The sequence below is a fragment of the Siniperca chuatsi genome, linkage group LG16, assembly GCF_020085105.1.
Source record: "Siniperca chuatsi isolate FFG_IHB_CAS linkage group LG16, ASM2008510v1, whole genome shotgun sequence".
In the NCBI taxonomy this organism is placed as follows: Eukaryota; Metazoa; Chordata; class Actinopteri; order Centrarchiformes; family Sinipercidae; genus Siniperca; species Siniperca chuatsi.
In genome coordinates this window covers 10,225,847-10,246,892 of record NC_058057.1, presented here as the reverse complement: position 1 = coordinate 10,246,892, position 21,046 = coordinate 10,225,847, and the positions used below count along the sequence as shown (strand labels likewise).

General features: G+C 40.2%; 1 protein-coding gene and 1 long non-coding RNA gene across 2 annotated transcripts; one reads left to right on the top strand and one right to left on the bottom strand.

The window, feature by feature from the left end:
• Positions 1-1,254: 1,254 nt before the first annotated feature.
• LOC122863601 lies at positions 1,255-7,167 on the bottom strand. The gene is made up of 4 exons (XR_006375044.1): positions 7,093-7,167; positions 5,810-5,866; positions 4,456-4,502; positions 1,255-1,956 (listed from the first exon to the last, which is right to left on the bottom strand). It is a non-coding gene; the product is annotated as an uncharacterized LOC122863601 (long non-coding RNA).
• fermt1 (FERM domain containing kindlin 1) lies at positions 7,143-20,120 on the top strand. Its single transcript, XM_044170220.1, has 16 exons — positions 7,143-7,279; positions 9,355-9,514; positions 10,389-10,486; positions 11,060-11,195; positions 11,366-11,503; positions 13,726-13,909; positions 14,045-14,147; positions 14,276-14,383; positions 15,957-16,088; positions 16,264-16,313; positions 16,800-16,924; positions 17,385-17,491; positions 17,646-17,870; positions 18,015-18,139; positions 18,250-18,391; positions 18,517-20,120. Exons 2-16 carry the CDS (start codon positions 9,358-9,360, stop codon positions 18,688-18,690), a joined length of 2,004 nt encoding a protein of 667 aa, XP_044026155.1. The 5' UTR covers positions 7,143-7,279; positions 9,355-9,357; the 3' UTR covers positions 18,691-20,120.
• The last annotated feature ends 926 nt before the right edge of the window (positions 20,121-21,046 follow it).

Below are 21,046 nucleotides of genomic sequence, written 5' to 3'. Positions count from 1 at the left end.
TTATTAACTGCATATTTCAATAAATACCATCACAAATTCACTATTGTCCTTTGTTTTCCTTTAAATAACAATTTTGAACCCTTTATTATATAATTTACAGAATCAAACTGTCAAAACTAGGTACTTTGTAGCTTGCAATGTGGTTTTACAGATTAACTTTCCTCTTTGAACACTTTAATCACTCTACATTAAAAAATAAACTGTACTGTGTTTTTTTCTTTAAATTTCCAAACTACATCAAAGTGAACTGAGAACATATTATTCTGAAATGCGTACAAAGAGCCTTCAATGGCTTGTAGTTGGTTAATGACTCAAGCAGCATGACACGTTACGAGGACTGATGTCACCCGTGGCCAGATCATCACCCCACAACAGGTGCAGCCTTCTCTCCTTCCTTTCCTCATACTCATCTTGCCACAGCTTGTTTTCCTTCTACATGTGGAAAACATCTGCATAGGTGGTCCCTCTCGTTCTATCTGCCCCCTCTCTCTTTCTCTCTCCACCCCTCTCATTTACTCCCACCCTTCTATTCTGTCTCGTCTCCTTATGTCTTTCTCTTTTTATGCCGGAAAAGAGAAGTGCTGATTGTAAATATGGAGAGGTGTCAGTGCCAGAAGAAACGGGCTGCGTATTTCTGGATCCAAGCTGCGAGGTTTACCGAAGCATATTTTTATCATGAAAAGCCAACATGGAATGGGACGGCCGTGCGCAGCTGCTGGTCTAATTTGCTCTAAGCATGTACAAATAGGACGGCCCACACAGACCATAAAAGTGGAGTGGAGGTTTTGCTCAACGCGGCACTTTTGTCTGACCAGAGGCACAGGGACGCGTTCCAAAGAACAAACAGATCACAAAAGAAAAGAGAAAACACACACAGCCACACTCACTTGATAGTTTGAAATACAGTAGAATAACTCAGACGAGGACGGACTACTGCTGCTTCGGTGTTATTGCACAAGTAAACAGAGTTTCAAGCACTGTTTACTAACACCATTTCCATTTCATATAGCTAAAATTATGTAACATAACCTCTTTGTTCCTTTTGCATGAAGTGTAACAATGTAACATAAATGTACTTTGTTTATGTATGTACATTTCTAACTTCCTGTTTGTGATATTATTTTGTATTTACAGAGTCAAGGTCAGTGGCTGCCAGAACAGCTGCCAGAACATATATATATATATATATATATATGTATCTCAAACACTATTTTTTCAACAAATTCTCAAGTTTGTTTCCCACCTTCAGAGCTGCACCAGTGTCCCTCCTGTTCATTCTCCATACATTTTATTGCGCCACGGAAAGTTTTATTTGCTCTTGAGCAATTTGCTCTGGAAACCCCCTGTAGATCCTATGAGTACTGTACGTTCATACAAGTAAACATTACATGCCCGTGCATGGATACACGCGCATGCACACACACACTTTCATATGTCTGAACGGGGTTCCCCTTTAGACACCGGATAAATAACTAACTTCAAACAGTAAACTAGGCGCTAATGAACTGGATCTTGACAGGGTTTGCTTTCCGCGAGCAGAGACCCACCCCACAATGGATCCATTCACAGGATCTCAGCCATGGAAAGTAATCCCGCTAGAGTTTAAGCGACCTTTTCTAACTCTCAGTACGTCTTTCTCCCCTCAGGCCTTTAAGGCCCGGCCAAAAACAACACTGACCTGCATCAGCTGATACAGGCAGAGGCTACCCACATTTGCATGTTTCAAAATGGCACTCATTCACAACCAGTTGGCAAATTGATGTGGGGAGGAAAGGAACACAACACCCCGCTTCCTCTTACGCTGTACCTGTGAGATCAGTCACGGCAATTTCAAGGCCAGTGTCAAGGGTTGTTTCTTCCATGTCAGTTCGTAGCACAGGACGTGGCTGGATGGCATCTAAACACTTCCGTGCACATGTGGCCAGATCCAGACCCAACATCCTCTGCATACAGGACCTGCAAGAAAAAGTGTTATTTTATCTTTAACAGAATGTGGGCAGTGTTCCCACTGTGTCTCTGTGTGCTCTGACAAACCTAATAAAAGTCACAGCATAGCATATGGCTTTATTCAACACATTTATATATTATATTCACACAGAAACAAAAATGTCAGTTTCTTCATACTTTCATGCACACCTGCTGAAACTGACAAAGAAGGATAGAGACAGTCAGATTTGAACGACAGCATTTCATCATGAATTCTGCCAACAGAAAGGACAGTGAACTCATCAGGCTTAATATCTGAAAAAGGCCATCTATATGTCTTTCTTTCTTTCAATTCTGGACTAGTAGAGTATAAAGTGTCTAAAGTGAATGATTACCATCTATCCATATGGCTGTGTTCATCTATATCTTTTATGTTTCTGGGCAGGAATGAAATACTGCCGGTGACAGGTAAAGCGATGGTCTGTAATGGAAGCTGTTTCACAGTAGCCACTTTTCAGAAAGAAGTGCAATATTTAAACATGTGATATCCTGTTCCAAACCACGGTTCAGAACAGCCTCTCCTCTAGATGTGAGGGTCACACTGCGCTGACAACCTGTATTTATGGCTATCTGACCTGACACCATGAAAAGTTTTATTTCTATCAGATGTTTCCATGCAAGGAGAGGTGAACAGAAAAAAGGGAATATCAGTCTTGGCTGTGTCATATGGAAAATTCAAATATAATTGAAAATGCATGAACTGTCTGCATGTTTTAACTTCTTTTTCACTTTTTAAAAACTTGTATTTAGATTTTTTTATAGCATTGGCCCTGGCTTGGTAACATTTTTACAAGCTTCAATGGAAACATCCACAAGCAAGGACGAAAGACACCATTTACCGAAGCACCAATGGCTCCACCCATATAAATAAACAATTAATTTTAGAAATAAAAGAGCCTTTATACTGAGCATTCACTGTAGTGCAACGATTACACAGTCTATCTGAGGAGATGTCGGTAATATTTAGGGAAATACAGACACTTTTATCAACACATGGAGTCTGTATTTAGTCAATCACTCTACTCTAAGTCATAGATCCTATCTTGACCATCACACCTGGGTTGCTTGACTCTCATCACGACAGAATTTTAAATGACATTTGTAAAACAAATAACCAGCCAGGTGCAGACTGTCCTTTCTTGAGTTTTGTTTTTCTATTTGAACGGGAACTGGTATGGAATTTCATGGTAGCTGTGGAGGTCAGTGGCATGAGAATACATTCATTCTCATTAAAAAAGAAAGTAAGAAACAAAACAAAGACATGATTTTGACAGCCTCGAAGAGTGAAAATGAATCAGAGCTGCAACACTTCGCAGGCCATAAGGCAGTGTAGCCTTTATACCCCAGAGACCTGTGCTGTCAAGAGCCTCTCTTCCAGTTCTGTTTCTCAGGCCTTCTGACCCCTTCAGTCCAGGTCCCACAGGATAAGACCCATGGTTTTGTTGGATTGTAGAGGTGGGAGCGTCCAAGGGGATGTAGGAGCTAAGGTGAAGGGGATGTGGTCGGTAACCTTATGGAAACAACACCTTTGAACAGTGTTTACCACCGAACCCATATTAAGTCATGAATGAGGCCTCCATCGACATGTCTAAGACGGTGGTGAGGTAAGTTAGCTTCTTGTTACATTCATTACTCCCTCTCGCCTATCCCACCTCCCCACTACATCTCTAGAAGAACAACCCCACCCCACCCCACCTCACCCCAAAAGCATGGGGCTCGGCAGCATGAATGGGGCATTGTGATGCGTCTCCGTCACGGCAGTGAATGTTTTCACTTCCATTTGATCCGTCGGCGAGGCTGCTAATTGGGTAAGCGTGTTCCCAGGTCACCAGGAGGTTTCTCTTTCCATAAATACAGAAAGCCGGCGAAGGCTTCTACAGATGTTGTTTCCCACCCGCTTCCAAGTAGGTTCAGACCCGCTTCAGGCAGTAGATGTAATTTATTGTGTCTAAAACCACAGTCCAAACTTTTTCCTTCTCTCTCCTCATCACTCTAAAGATGACATTTTATCATTCTCCCAGGCACTGTAGTAAACTTAGTTGATATTTGTCCTTTCCTTTAGCTTGGACTGTGTGTACTATGTTGCCATTAGAACCACAGGTGTCATGATGACATGGACATGGTGTTACTTTGTCTGTACTCCATCCAGGCCTGACAGGTCCAAATGATGTTATTTTCCATGTGTCTGTCCACCAATGACACCGTTTATGAGGCTCAGGGTTTATTTGTTTGTTTTTGTCATGGAATTTACATTTCCTCTCTTACACAAGGACTCAAGACGGCCTCATGTGCCAGCACTAAACACTCTGGAACAGAGAGCCTAGACAGACTCAGAGGCATGTTTGCTGCACTTAATCTGTAGGGTGTGATCAAAATGATCAAGTGGTCAAAGAAACTGTCCTTCAACTAGAGCACCCAGGTTTAATCCCCTTGTGTTGGCAAGCACCCACCATGCTGAAGTGTCCTTACCAATTCTAGGGCTGTTCTTCTGCAGCTGCCTCTGACATCTGTCCTCCCTGGATGGGACAAATAAAGAGGCAAGTTCCTCACTTAATCAATAAAGTATGACATCATCCTAACAAAAAGGGAGACACCACTCCAGACATCCCCTGAGATGGTTTGTGGTAGTTTTTCTGGCATGGTTTCATAATCACAACCTAGAACACCAGGGCGGCTAGTGATATGGCACTAATTGAGAGTAACACAAAAAATACTGTTGTTCATTTGTATTACTGTGGTCCTTTAAAGGGCATGTTCATATTGTGCTAACTTGAGTGGCAATTGTCAACTCCTGCTTTCTTCCAGTGAGAAAAATATCACGTGATGAAGGGGATGATGTGTTTTTAATTTTAATGCAGACTTGAATATGTCCATTACAGCACCTTTATGTTTCAGTGGATGCCATCATACACACATGTAAAGAACTACAGAGTTACAGCAAACAGTGGCTCGTTGCTACGCCAAAGACATGAAGCACCTTTCTCTCAAAACTGGTTCACAAACTAAGGCTCTTTCTCTCCTCCAACTCTGGTATGGTCTAATGGCGCCACTGTGTGGCAGCAACATAACTTTATATATTACTATGTTCACTAACAGTCCTTTCCTTTACATATCGGTTGGTCAACTCGTTTATTAATGTCTCTCTGCAGATGAATGCAGTCATGCAGAGGGATCTCTTCAATACAAGAAAACCAAACAATATAGTATTTGTGAATATCACTGTGATGATCATTTTCCAGTTACAGTATGACTAATAACTAATAGCTTATTGCCCATTAAATGACCATAAAAATGACTAATAAACAAAAAATGTCTTCGTTCACCAAGACTTAAATAACAGATTTTTCCACTGCTTGACTAAGAAGGTGCAGTCATAATATAATGGACATTTAAAAGAGTACAACCTGTTTTCTATCTCTGTGTCTCTCTCTATTTTTTCTCTTTCTACAATTTGGAGGTTAAATTCAGTGTTGTCTAATGGACACCTGGTGGAGAGGTGCATAGGAAAATTTAATCATGTGAAAGAAAGCAATTTTTGTAATTTAGGCATCGGATGCCTGGTAAAAGTATATGATTGAAACATTGCATTTTAAATAAACTTAGTGAAGACAGTCTGCAGAAATTACTTTCTTTCACAATATGGTTGTCATTTATTCAAAATACAGAGTTATCTTAAAATGTAACTTAATCTTCCACTTAAATTACGCCCTTTAAGCTCATTTATGTTTTCCATTTGAATACATGAGGCTGATGTCCCCATATAGTCATAGTATGTATTTTGCTCCAGCACTGGCCAAGGCAAAAAGATACTGTATGATCTTACCAATAGAAGCCAGGGGGTGGCAGGCTTCACACATGGGCTCACCTCATGACCAACTGGCTATGAAAGAAGAGAAGTCCACGTGATGCACAAACTGCTAAAGAAACACACCTACATATTAAAAGCTACAAAACTGCCTATAACTCAGTGTGGCTGGCTGGGTGTCAGTAGAACACAATCTGTACAAATGATAAAAATGCTAGGCATCAGTTTTACTGATGTGTTATTGTAGTTTCATAAGTTGGCGATATCATTATGTGGAAAAGACAAACTAAAGTGATTCATCTTGATTTACTCATTGGGCAGGATGTGGGCATTAAGGAAGGTGGGCTGATTCATCTGAGGTAAACCATTATTCATCATGTTGTGTGTGCCTCTTAAAAGCCACTTAAACTGAAGGAACAACCCTGATATAATATTTGTAACTATACCTCCTTTGAAAATATCCAAACCCAATCCCTTGAAAACTTTCTTAAAGACTATAACTTTGTATTTTGACATACAGCTCAACCTTGTGTTAGTGTAGGGCAGTTATTTACTGCATGTAAAATTAGATATTGTTTGTTATTTTCCTTTAACCTTGATGATGACAGCATAAGGGTTATTTTTTGGACTTTAGAAAGCTCCCTCCAGTGCCACAGCAACAAGTACTATTTCCCAATGACTGGTAAATTGACCTTTATGTGTAAAGCTGGTGGACTGTCCCTTTAATATGTTACTTTAATTGACCTAACAGTTTAAATTCTGCCATCCAGCCAGTGAAAGAAATAAAATTATACTTTACTACTATATCATTGGGCAGAGCTACTAATAATTGGTGTTTGCACTTGTGCTTTTATAAACACAAGTGCTAATTGATTTTAGTAAAGACATGACTGTTGCTAACTGCCATTTTCTATCGGCCCATTTCTTCTAAAGGTGGGTTCATGTAACTAAAATGTATGCTACACTGTAAGCACCTTGATACAGAATATTTTGTTTCTGCTATGCTAAATACTAGTTAATGTTTTCCAAGTTACATTAGCTCACTGCTATGATGTCATTAAGTTACCACACTGTAACAGAGGAGTATTAGCATAAGCTATTTAGGTTGAGTATGTTCATGTTAGCGAAATTTTGGGTACTCATGAGGCTACTATAGACTAGCTCTCTCTGTCATATAGCTAGTCATTTGAATTACTATAGAATATCTACAACATTCTAGCCCTGTAAAATGTGGTTATGTTAAATTAATTCAATCCCAAACATTACAAATCTTGAGAACACCGGGTTGTGAACAAACCCACCTTTGCTTTGTAACGTTACCCTGTGGAGTGACCTAACGTTCCTTGCCCACTTCCTCCATCTGTTCCACCTCCTCCCTACCTGTCTGAAATGGGCGTGTTTTTCGCCCGAAGAAGCCTCATTCCTGGTTCATTCCACTTCACAAGAAATTTCTAGGAATAGCTCACCTACAGAAAACTTTAAACCAAGGTAAGAGTAGTTTCAGATTATTAACTTCCACGTAACCTCGGCGGGAAAATCGTTACCGTTAGGTTTATGGGTCATTAGCCAGCTGGGTTTGAATAAAGCAGACCTCTCATGTCCTTTACGAAAAATATCACATCATATGAATGGGAATGGTCTAGTTGGGACTTGTTATGTGTCTGTGGTTGGCCTACACAGAAGGAAGTTAATGGTTAATTTGTATAACTTTACTGCAATAACTCATCTACTGCACTGTTATTTCTGTCCATAATTTACACTACTTAATATTCATTGCACTACTGTTTTGCCCAGTCCAATTCATTATTGTACATATCCATCAGTATACTTCTGTTTATAGTAATGCCATCTGTATATAATGCCCATAGTACCACTTGTAAAATAGTTTCATAATATTACTCTATCCTGCACATACTTTATACTATCCTGCACATATTTTTTATACTGCACTTGCTTATTGCACTTCTGGTTAGACCTAAACTGCATTTTGTTGCCTTGTACTTGTACATGTGTAATGACAATAAAGTTGAATCTAATCTAATCTAATCTAATTGCTATACTAAGGCTGGACTGACACTGGTTTTTATTTCACACCATTTGCCTTAGTATGAATGATTTTGACAATAAGAAGAGAGATGAATGATGCTTTTGGACGTTGTCTCTTATGGTAGTATGTGTGTAGTATTGTAAAAAAGGGGGTTGTAGTATTTTTCATGGAGTGTGGATGTGCTGCATTCCTCTAGTTGTTCCAATATGAAGTCCACTCAATGCAGTTTTGGTTGGAAATTAAACATTAAAATGCTTGTAAATTAGAAATAGTAGATTAGAATTTAGAATAAAACCTCCTAAACACAGTTCACATTGGCTACGTTTTAAGGAGTTAGAATATTTAATATTAATATAATTAATATTTAAAACGCTGCATATTTTGTATGAAAAACATATTCTATTTTATGTTGTTTGCATTTTGATCAGCTTCAAGTTACATCATTGCTCATCCTTCCATCACTTTTTGGTCTTTTTTGCAGCTAGTGTAATACTGTGGGAGTCAATTCATCACTCTCCAACACATCTCAACAAGCCCTCAGTAGACATGCAAGCTCAAACGTTTAAATGTACCTTACAGCTGCATAGGGAGGGAGCAGCACAAAGAAAACAGAATGTGTTCATTAAACCTAGCCTCCCGGCAACACAGTTTCACATAGTGTACACGTCCACTGGGCTACCCAGCACAAATGAAACAGGTATTACTGTTGATAGCCCCAGTCCCAAATGTGTGTGTATTTGCATCTCTTTGTCCACCACATTATTTAGAGTGCAGATGTCAAATGAAGGGAGATTGGTGCAGTGTGGAGATTGTTGTTTTGCCTGGTCTCTCCTGCACCAGATTCGTGTCCCTGCTCGTCACGCATTCCACTGCTGTACCCTCACTGCTCCTCCTCCGCTCTCCCCTTTCTTACCTGCCTGATGGCTTTCATCCATTCACTCTTTCTCATAATTAAAATCCAATAATCCTCCACCATATCTGTGCCTGTCTGTGCAGAGCTGTACACCTTTGTTATGTCTACTGTGTTTACTGTGTGTTCTGCAGTCTCATCTCTTTTTCCTGCGGACACCAGCCAGTACATCTGCCAGTCTGTGTGTTCGCTGATATGATATTTATAAATGTATTGGTTGAGAGGAGTACTTCAGGGGCTGCAGTATCAGTGCAGAGATGCTGCAGAAGAAGCGGGGTGAAAATTGGTTCCATTGGTGGTCACTTAGAACAGAAACACTGGTAAATCTGTGTTTGTTAACTGCTGGCCAAGTTCATTTGGATGTTCCCACAGGATGTTGAGAAACACTTAATCAGCTGATTCATGTTTTCATCCCAGATGTTACCTAATCTTCCAAACAAAAGAAAGCAAGAAAACACATTTTAGTGGAATAACCCCACCATGTAATTAATTACAGATAGCGGTAGGTTTTTCCTTCCACTATTCCTTGTGGTGTTCCTCTGTGATGGCGATATCTAAACCTAGGAGCATCCTGTCTATAATCCTATCTCACCTCTGTCTTTTTAGAACATGGCCATGATCACAGGCGCAGAGTACGGAGAAACATCATGGGAGCTGTCCGTGCAGGTGGATCAAAAAGAGGGAGATGAGTCCATGAAATTTAAGCTGAGGGTGAAGGGAGACTTGCACGTTGGAGGCCTCATGCTTAAGCTGGTGGAGAAGATCAGTAAGTGTCACAGATGGGGGAAAAACTGTCGTTCTCTAGCCTGTCAGGCTGGTATTGCATTTACAGTGCGCAGCATCTCATTTAGGTACCCTTGAGCAAGGCACTAAAACCCACAACTTCCCCAGAGGCACTGCATGGTGGCTGACCCTGTGCAGTGACAACTTTGAAGAAATCTTGTGTATGTGTAAGGAAACATGAGAAATGAGAAAATACAAATTTCAATTGCCTCTCCACATTGAGAATACATTTATCTTCCTCTTCTAATTGCTGGCATTTAAAACACTCAATTTTGGTTTGTTTACCTGGTAAAAGCATACATCCATTCGACTGTGTTTTAAGCACAGTGCCTCAACCTCCCCCTGCTGCCACAAAAGGTGTGTTAGTCAAGACACACCCTTGTTTGTCCTGCATTTTTCTACCCTGCAGTGCCATTGTTTTGCCACAATGCATCGGCCCTAGGGGGCAAAGTTCCTCCAGGATCTGATCTGATATCTCTTTACAGTTCTGATCTGATATCTCTTTACAGTTCCCCATAAACACAGCGGTACCTTTAGTAAGGTAGAGCGGCAGACATAATAGATGACTAAGTAGCTTGTCATCACTGGATGAATTTCAGCCTAGCACCATAACATGTTGTCAGGTAGACTCATAAAAGCACACTTGACTCATGCCCACTGCCTACACAACAGTGGGTACAGGAAGTGTTTGTGTTGGTAGCTGATGTAGTGGCTGTTGAAATATTTCAAGATCCTGTAAACTAGACATGTAAATGTGTGCAGTAACTTTGGGTGTGGGCTACCCTTTAAACTTGACATATGGCAGTAATATGGTAGTGGTAATGGTAGTAATATGTACTTAATCTGCCTGTCTGCAGGAGCTCCTCAAGACTGGTCAGACCATGCCCTGTGGTGGGAACAGAGGAAATGCTGGCTGCTCAAGACCCACTGGACCTTGGACAAGTATGGAATTCAGGTACATGCCAAAGTGACTGAATTTATTTTAATATTTGTGCTGATCTTTGATAGGATATAATTTCCCTAGAAATGTATTTCTACAAAGGTCAAAAACTATTTGAATGCCCGTCACACAGTAAAATACTCCAGTCAAAGCCACAGGAATTGAATTCTGTGTGTGTGTGTGTGTTTGCAGCTCCTTAAGAGAGGGAGAGCTATCAGTGGTTTTATTTTGTCAGCCCAGCCTGAACCTTTTGTTGGGTCTACAATTCAAACACATGTTGTACAGCCAAGCATTGTTCAAGCCCAAAGAATTGTAGTGAAGATTCTACTGTTAACAAGTTCCCCCTCAAAATTAGGCTTAATATCTATTGTTGGTGTCCATTATCTTCATTGCATGTGTAAACATCACTTACATCATTCCACAGGTGTTTTAAAATCTAAAGCCTTAAAAGCATTCCAATATGGTACCAAATGTGAAAAAAGCAAACACAAAGGGACAGCTAAGGTTACAAATATTTCCAAATCCAAAAAAGGAAGGAAGGAAAAATTAGTGGTTCATATGATTTCAAAAATGTATTTTTCTACACAGGCTGATGCTGACCTGCGCTATACGCCACAGCACAAACCGCTGTTGCTGCAGCTCCCCAATATGAAAACCATCAAAATGACCGTCAGCTTCTCCAATGTGGTCTTCAAGGCGGTGGCGGAGATCTGTCAACTACTCAGTGAGTTTCTCTTGTCCTCTCTGATTGCAGTGTCCCTTTATCCTTGCTGCTTTTGTTATGACTTAGCGTGTCTCAGACAGAAACATCCTTGATTGATCTAAAATTAAGACTCACCTTCCGTCCATATTCTTCCTGATCCCTCACACCGCCCTCTGTTCGCTCCCTCTCAGACATCAGAAGATCAGAGGAACTGTCCCTGCTGAAGCTTCCAGATGATCCCTCCAAGAAGAAGAAGAAGAAAGACAAGAACTCAGCACAGAATGACATCTGGGACATAGATTTACCTAGCGGGGGACCAGGTGGCACAGGTATTGTGAAACACAGGGCTGTTTCTTAACAAGGCTAAAAACAAAGATTTCACAGCACAGAAGCACCCAATCTTGTTTCAAAAGCAAACTGCAAAAGCAATACTTGTTATTTTGTCATAGTGTAAGGCTGTACCATAATTTTGGCCTTCACAATAATTCAAACTTGTTGCAATAGTGATGCTGTGTTTGGAGTGCCTGCTAAGGTTTATCAGTTTGCTTATTACAAGGTAAAATGTCTAATGTCAGTTAAAAGTCCAGTTTTATTTATATTTAGCTCACTAATTTTGTAAGGATTCATTGATTTAATTTGATGGATTCCAGTATATAATTGATTTATTTGATACATTTATTGCACGGTGGCAGAGCGGCTAAAGCTCCTGCCTCCCAATAAGGAGATCGTGGGTTCGTGGGATCGATTCCCGGACCAGACCAACATCACACAATCTCTCTGGGTGGAGTCTGCATGTCCTCCCCGTGTTACCGTGGGTTCTCTCCGGGTTCTCCGGCTTCCTCCCACCGTCCAAAGACATGCATGTGTAGGTTAATTGATAACTCTAAATTGCCCGTATTGAATGAATGTGTGAGTGAATGGTTGTCTGTCCTTGTCTGTGTCTGTGTTCGCCCTGCGACGAGTTGGCCACTGTCCAGGGTGTGCCCTGCCTAAGGCCCGAAGTCACTGGGATAGGCTCCAGTCACCCGCGACCCCCTAACGGGGACCAAGCGGTAGAAAATGGATGGATGGATGGATGGGCAGAGCGGCTAAAGCTCCTGCCTCCCAATAAGGAGATCGTGGGTTCGTGGGATCGATTCCCGGACCAGACCAACATCACACAATCTCTCTGGGTGGAGTCTGCATGTCCTCCCCGTGTTACCGTGGGTTCTCTCCGGGTTCTCCGGCTTCCTCCCACCGTCCAAAGACATGCATGTGTAGGTTAATTGATAACTCTAAATTGCCCGTATTGAGTGAATGGTTGTCTGTCCTTGTCTGTGTCTGTGTTAGCCCTGCGACGAGTTGGCCACTGTCCAGGGTGTACCCTGCCTAAGGCCCAAAGTCACTGGGATAGGCTCCAGTCACCCGCGACCCCTAACGGGACCAAGCGGTAGAAAATGGATGGATGGATGGATGATACATTTATGGATTGCATTTGGTGAATGACATTGTTTTACATTCCTGGATAGTGGTACTAGGGCAGTGGCTCCCTGTGCTTTTCCTGCCAGAGTGTTTCATGTGAAAAATGTCTATGAATGTGGTTCATATGGGAACAATGAAGAAACAGGAGTGCTCTGATGCTAGTCTGTCAAGATTCAAATCGGCAAGATTTACTTATTTATTTATTTATTTAGGCTTTACTTCAGCAGCCCCGGATCTCAGACAATCTACTGCTAGACAATACAACCTAAAATGTATATCATAATAAACTGTAATGATAAAATGTATTTATAGCAAGTTTTTTAATACATCAGTGCATTACATTTCCTTCTTCATGTTGGCTGTATTTTTGATTGGTTGGGCTGTGGGCTGATTGGTTGGTTGAACTTCTAGCTAAACATCATTGGTTGTTGAAGTTATTCTCACTTTTATTATATGGGATGCTGACAGTTTGTGTATCGAATTAGCCTTGACTAAATTTAGGTCAGTGGGAGATTCATAATGTCTGTAATTCGATACATTTTCCAGCCCTAGAAGGGATAGTATCTTTATTTCTATGAGTTACTTCTGCTGGAGGAGGAGAAGAAATGGGAAATATCTATATATAGTGCTGCTGAGATCTGACAGGCCACAGTTTTCATCAGTGAGATCTGACAGAATTGTTCAGTTTCCTGCTGTGTTCTTCAGGGTTTCCCTAACACACACACTCTCACTTACACTTACACTGAGAATCCAGTTCGGATTCCACACCAACCTCAAAATCACTCTAATTAAGACCTTTGATCTCTGCCGCCTTTAATGTCGGATGTCGAATGTCATTTTATCAGCCTTTCTGATAAACTTTTATTCTAACTGTTGATTCTTTTCTTTTGGTTTTATACACGTTTTTTTTCGATCTCAACTTCAAGTGCAGTTCAGAATCAGAATCAGAAATACTTTATTGATCCCAGAGGGGAAACTCTTTCATTACAGTTCCCCTTACAATTCCTTTAAATACACTATTGCTATGAAGGTATGCTGAATCCTTGCAGTTTTTGGCAAACCTGATTTATCACCATTTTCCTTCTACGAGGCCCCATGTACAGTAAGACCATGACAGCCACCTACGACCCAGAGAACGGGATGCCAGTGTCTGCCACGAGCCTTTGGTTTGGAGAAAACCCACTAGCCGACTCCCTGCCAAACTTGCCGCCTACTGAGCTGGCCAAGATGTACCAGCCGCTCTCGCTAGTGGACAAAGCAACCAACAACGCAGGGTAGATGGAAATACAGAAACAGAGAATGTCACTGAAACCTTTTAGTGGTATCATTGACTTAACTAGCAGTGTTATAAAATTTGGATGATATTTCCAACCGCAGCTCATCTAATTGGTTGTTGCTATGATTGACAGGTGGTTGGACTCGTCTCGTTCTCTTATGGAGCAAGACATCCAAGATGAAGAAAAGCTATTGCTTCGCTTCAAGTACAATGTCTTCTTTGACCTCAATCCTAAAGTAAGAGACCCAAAAACGTGAAAGATCCTTGGAAAAATTATTTTCTTTAAACCCCCATGAAGTTAGACTTGGTTTGAGGGTTTGGAATGAAATGTGAGTGTATGTGTGCCCATGTTTTTGTGTTTTAGTATGATGCTGTCAGAATAACCCAGCTGTATGAGCAAGCTCGCTGGGCCATCCTGCTGGAGGAGATAGACTGCACCGAGGAGGAAATGCTGATGTTTGCTTCATTACAGGTGAACAATATGCCATCACGGTTATGAAAGCGATATAAGGTTCTGTATGTGTAACAATATGCAAAGTCAATTTCAAAAGGAGACACTCTAGATCTGGAATGCTACTCATTTGCTATATCGTACCTAACAAATGATATTTCCATATTTTAAGTCATTTAAATTCCTGTTTTGGACAATGTAAGGATTTTATCTGCATTACAGAACATATAATATGAATAAAAACAACTATATATATATATATATATTTTTTTATATATATATATATATACCCTATTTGTAGGAGCCATTCATAGGGGCTGTGTATTTATGTCCGTGTATGTTGCCTATATCAAGTTTACCACGGGTGGTAGTGTAGGTTAGCGTGGTAGGTAAAGTCTATATGGGCACAGGTGTAACAGTCTAATCATGCATGGGTGACGGGGAGGTCTTACTGTTTTTACCGCTTGCACACTCCCACGCTTCAGGCAGCCACACCAGAAAGCCAAGCCAGTCATCATATCATCACCGGGTTTGTTTGCAATATAAAAGTCATGTTTTGCCATGAACTAAAATCTCCATTAAATGGGAACCTCGCCCAAAAGTAAATACTGCCTGGACATCCACTCACTGAAGAGCATCAAAAAACAAGGACTGCTCCCGCACCCAGCTGAGCTAATTGCTGGTCAGGATAGTCACTACACTATTATTCTTATTTAATATAACCAAGAGCTCAGCAAATGGCAGAAGGCGGGGTACCTAATCATAACTCAACAAAGTAAATTATAAATGTAACTGGTTATCACTGGAGAACTGCTAAAACCTGGATTGTCAGCATAATAAAACTATATCTTTAGCACTGGAATGCATTTTTTAATTTTAGAACTAAACTAGCTTATGGCACTTGGCACTGGTAAATGATCAAGATCCTGATTTAAACTGGCTTGCAATCATGAACCACAGTTCTCCGAGGGGCACAGTAATGTGGCCTAAATTATTTTTAAGTACAGTTTATGTGTGTCTTGGAGCTGAGAATATTATCCATCCGGGAGAGCGGGGTTGGTGTCTTAATCCATGCCAGGATGTGTCAGGACATGAGGAAAATCCCAATGAAGAGGAAGGATGGGGGAAGAGAGAGGCAGAGAAAGAGAAGTACAGTAAAAAGTAGTACAGTAAGAATTACATCTCCTCATCAGACAGATTTGCTCTAAGGAACTAATGATTACCATGATAACTGTGGGAAAGTTTTGGCTGTGACATTCTGTGTGTCTAAATTTCAACCCATCTCTGATCCGTTCAGCTGTTATTTTGCAACTGTTGGGACGGTGATTCAGAAATCACAGTGATTCAAAAAGGAGATCAGTGTTGCACTCACCTACACATTGCAATGGTTGGCACACAAGGCTGTGCTCAAACCTCCCTCTGACTCACGCCAGCCTTGCATAACCTCTTAAGTCATGTCGGAGAACTTCATAATGACTTGTTCTTGTTACTTGCAAAACCAAATATTTGATCATTGCTATAATGAAAGTCAGTTGAGGGTTTTCTACTTAGTAAAAACGTTCTTTATTTATTTATTTATTTTTTTGTCTTCCAGTATCACATTTGTAAACTGACCATGTCAAGTGAACCACTGGACCACTCCAACGAACCAGAAATAGATGAAGTAGAGGCTGCCCTGTCCAACTTGGAGGTGACACTTGAAGGCGGACATGCAGACAGAATTCTGGTAAACATATTTTTTACATGGTACTACACTGGAGTGGATATTAACTGTAATTCTAAGGTTAGAGTAGAACACCTGTTTTAAGGCAGGACTGATAGGTAGGCCTCCAATGATTGCATGTCTTAACATGGTGATGTCAGGAGAAGACATAATTGACAGTTGTTTGTCCCGCCCCCAGGAAGACATTACAGACATTCCACAGCTGGCAGATTCCCTCCGGCTGTTTAGGTAAACCCACCTTTATTCAACCTCTGTTCCTATCACATGAAGATGCCATTATTAATAACTGAAGTAACATATCGAATGCCTGTCTCTGAAATTGATCTTTTACTGTCCTTTAAACCTTTAGTTGTCCAGTGCCCTTAAATCAGCCTGATTTAGTTGCGAGATAAATTTGGAGCGGCCATAAGGTGATTTATGGGACAGGGGTAAAATATTCTCTATATGAATTTGTGTATTTATATCTCTGATTTACTTTTGATCTTATAATAGCCTCTAGTTTGTCTGATAAATGATTAAAGGAAACAACCTTCTGTTGAGCTGCTCTCTGCTCTGAATAACTAGCCTGTGCTATTTAAAAAAAAATGCATCTCATAAACCTTTGAAAACATTTACATTGTTTTGCTTACAGTCTCCAGTCTTTCAGATAAGGTCATAAACTGTATTAAAGGCAAAAACAATGATTTGTTTTTATTTTCCACTGTCTTAAATCAGGCCCAAAAGACTAACGCTGCGGCCGTACAAAGAGTACTGGTTTGTATTCAAGGACACCACCATCTCCTACTACAAGAACAAGGAGACCTCCAGTGGAGAACCCATAGAGCAGTTTCATCTCCGAGGTCAGTGAAAAAGAATGATGTGAAAAACACTTCTTAATGTGTTCAGTATTGTTGAGGATTAATAACCCTCAATTTAAGCATTCCCATGATGTGTGATTATGTATTTGAGCATTCCAGTGAGCATAAGCAATTCTGTACAAAGGCTAGAAAACAGAGAACCAAAATATTCTCATTATTTAATAATAAATATAATGTTATACAGATGTACAATTTGGATATGGAGGTGCATATGTGTAAATGTAACAGATAATGGATAAAACAAACTTTTTTTCCTGCTATTGGTCTTGGGAAAAGTAGTAAATATCAACTCTCACAGTCCAAATTAAAATTCAGTGGTTCTCCTTTAAGCTGCCACAGTAACTGCAGTTGTATTCTGGGATAATAATAGCAGATCTATTGTACCTTGCTGTTCTTCTTCTGTAGTTAAATTCACGACTATCTCTTCCTTTGCATTTAACAGGTTGTGATGTCGTCCCTGATGTCAACGTAACAGACAAGAAGTTCGGCATCAAGCTCCTGCTCCCAGTTGCTGACGGGATGAATGAGGTGTACATCCGATGTGACAATGTAAGGCCCACCCCTTCGTCCCCATCCTTATGAGCATTTTTCCTGTGATAGCTGGCAATTCTGCCTCTTTTTAAAATCCCTGTAAAAGCATGCATATATAAATGAGGGGCTGACATTGTAACTGTCAGTGTCCTGTAACTGCCCTCTGCTGCAGGAAACACAGTACGCCAAGTGGAAAGCTGCATGTATCCTGGCCTCCAAGGGCAAGACAATGGCCTACAGCTCCTACAAATCAGAAGTGAGGAACATCCAGTCCTTTCTGCAAATGAAGAGCCTGGCGCCCCCTCCTGGTCAGGCGGCTCCTGACCTTGACGCTATGGAGATGAATTCTGAAAGTTTTGTTTCTCCACGCTACGCCAAGAAGCACAAGACCAAACAGGTCTGTTTAAGGGCTACATGCAATATACTTGATTTTGCCATCGGGGGTTGCATCAGTGTTATTCAATTCAATTTTATTTATATAGCTCCAGTTCAGCTATCACTAAATATATTTGTTAAATCTGCCTCTGATGAATGTTTCAAGCTAACAGCACGTATCCTGGAGGCCCATCAGAACATAGCACGGCTGTCCCTAGTGGAGGCCAAGATGCGCTTTATCCAGGCCTGGCAGTCGCTTCCAGAGTTTGGTATCAACTACTACATTGTCAGGTACAGTGTATATATTTAAGTATAATACACATACAACTGGTTACATATTTGAACATGTAAATGTCACTTCTGAAAAATAATTTGAGGTTATCCTGTTATTTGTGTTTCAGATTCAAAGGCAGCAAGAAGGATGAGATTCTGGGGATCTCATACAACCGTCTGATTCGTATTGACATGTCCTCTGGTCTGCCTGTCACCACATGGAGGTTCGCCAACGTGAAGCAGTGGAACGTTAACTGGGAGATAAGACAGGTGAGGGATCATTGTGCCATATATTATGACTTCACCTGTCCCTTCATTCAGGGAAGCAGTTTTTGGGGGTATTGCCTACAGACAGTATAACTTCAGACACATGAATCCTTTTTATGTAATTCCAGGTGACCATAGAGTTCGACCAGAGTGTGTCAATAGCCTTCTGCTGTTTGAGCTGTGACTGCAAGGTGGTCCATGAGTTCATTGGCGGTTACATCTTCCTCTCCACAAGATCTAAAGACCAGAACGAGACGCTAGATGAAGACCTGTTCCATAAACTTACTGGAGGCCAAGAATGAGCTCTGTGCTTCTTATAGTACAGCTGTTTATTTACATACATGTTACAATGTGAAAGTACAGAAGTCATCTACTGTAAAAGAGGTAACCCTGAACACTGAGCAAATCCCTGCCAAAGAAAATGTAATACTATGTAATACACTTACAGAACAACAATAGCATCAATTTGTCATTATATATCCTGCTGTAAACAGTTATAGCAATGTACCCAATGGTGGTTCTTGATGTAAATATGTAGTCAAGATTTGTCTTTCTCGTGGATGAACTGATGTTTGTAGGAATTAAGCTTTTTTTTACGTAAAGACGTCCTCGTTTCCAACAGAAAAACAGTTTGTAAAAATCATTAAAGGGTGTTGTTATAGTCAGAACTACGTTTTTACATTGAAGGTTAAATTCATCTTAATACATAGACTGTAATGAGCTTTATTGCTTACACTGATTAAATGTAATTTCACAAATATACTATGTGCTTGAAGAAAACTGTATTCATGGTAGACATAGAATCTGTTTTTTTTTTCTTCTGTTCATGGTAATGTGATAAGGAAATGTCATGCTTAATTTTGTAATAGCTACTGTATGGAATGCATATACAGCCATACTCAGTGTTAACTGCTGAGAAAACGGTCTGAAAGGAGAAGCTTCAAAATTCACAAGAAACTATGTGACTTACAACCTGCTTTCAGAAACACTGAAAGCTTCAGAACATGCTTTAAGACATTCTTCTCAGCTGGAACACTAATGCTTTTTTTTTTTAACCCTCCAAGGTGGCTGAACCTCTGTCGTTTTAATGTAATGGCATGACATCTGTTCCATATTGGGAGCACACAACCCTAAATTGCATTAGAATATATAAAAATTTCATTACAAATTGCCCTGTACTGAACTGCAGTCACAATGTTTGAAACATTTCAACCCACAGTCACCATTTTGACAAAACTTAACTAAACACTACAGTAATGCTAACTTTAATATAACTTATAGCTTTGGACTGAAGTCACTATGACTTACTGTCTGATTGTTGTTGGGTCATTTGAAAATTACTTGAGACTTGCTGGTGACTTAAGATGTCTCCCAGGTTGAATCATTTATTTCAATTTAACCAAATCCTGTTATTTCTTGTGCAGTATAGGATGCTCTCTTTTGCTCTTTCAACCGCCTCACTGCTACATTACTGTACACTAGTGGTGGGCAGGTGGAGTTGGCACACCATTTAAAAGCAGTTATAAACACCAGATTGTGGCCCCATGGTGGGAAATGAAACACACCCACCCAGGCTGGATGATGACGTGGTTACACATCTGCCATGTTTGCACCCTTTAAACTGTTAACTGTGTTGAAATGCAATCCAGCAGTATCAGCTCCCATGTCATTAGGAAGGCTGTTAAGTGTATTCTTTTATATAACTACATAATAAAATCCAGCTTGAATCCAATATGGTGTTGAGAAATGTATCATACGATCATAATAAAAGTAAATATTCTCAACTTGAAAATCAAGTCAGGGCAGATATTTATGGTAAATGGTATGTGGAAAACAAAAAATATGTGGCAAGAGTTCGTTACAATAATTGGTATTGGTATTTTGCAATATATTTGATATATTCCACATCTTAAAAATACAGTAATACAAATATATGTGTCACCACGTGATATTATATATGCAAACATGCTAAAATATTGTGTAAACATAGTTTAACTGACAAATAATGAAAAACCTAGAATGGGAATACTCAGCTTCTCCTCACTGGGACTGGACAACAAATGGTGCTGTGTGCTCCTGTCCACTTTAGAATTAAATACATTCGCCAATAAAGCTTCAGCCATATTACCACCTTCAATTTGTATGTCAGTGACATATTCACCATGATGAAATCATGACATGGCAAACCATATGTCCACACCACACCTTTACTATGTGTAACTTACCCTCTTCTAACACAGCTGCCACATGCACAGAGATGCACATGCAGAGATCACCTTAATTTAAGACATATAAAACGTAGATAGAGAACTCTTTGGCCAAATAATCACAAACTCACTACAAGGACATGGTGTATTTGAAGTAAAAAATAAATAAAAGTTTAAAAAAAAAAAATTTAAATCTACAAAGAGAGGGAGAAGATCAAACGAACAATTAAAATATTTACAAGACCAAACGAACTATTTACATATTTACAACATAAAGCAACATATTATTCCAGAGAGAAAGAGTGTGAGAGAAGGACAAACGAACTATTTACACATTTACAAGCTGCAACATCCTAATCCAGAGATCCGGAGAGAAAGAGTGAAGCTGCCCCGCACGCTGCACACTGACTGCCTCTTCCAAGAGGAGAGGAAGAGAGACATTGTTGGCAGA

Bases quoted from the DNA above. Each gene is read 5' to 3' on its own strand.
- fermt1 (XM_044170220.1), top strand. From the start codon at position 9,358: ATGGCCATGATCACAGGCGCAGAGTACGGAGAAACATCATGGGAGCTG. The intron at 13,910-14,044 runs GTAGATGGAAAT...TATGATTGACAG, and splicing joins AAAGCAACCAACAACGCAGG to GTGGTTGGACTCGTCTCGTT. The intron at 18,140-18,249 runs GTACAGTGTATA...TTTGTGTTTCAG, and splicing joins ATCAACTACTACATTGTCAG to ATTCAAAGGCAGCAAGAAGG.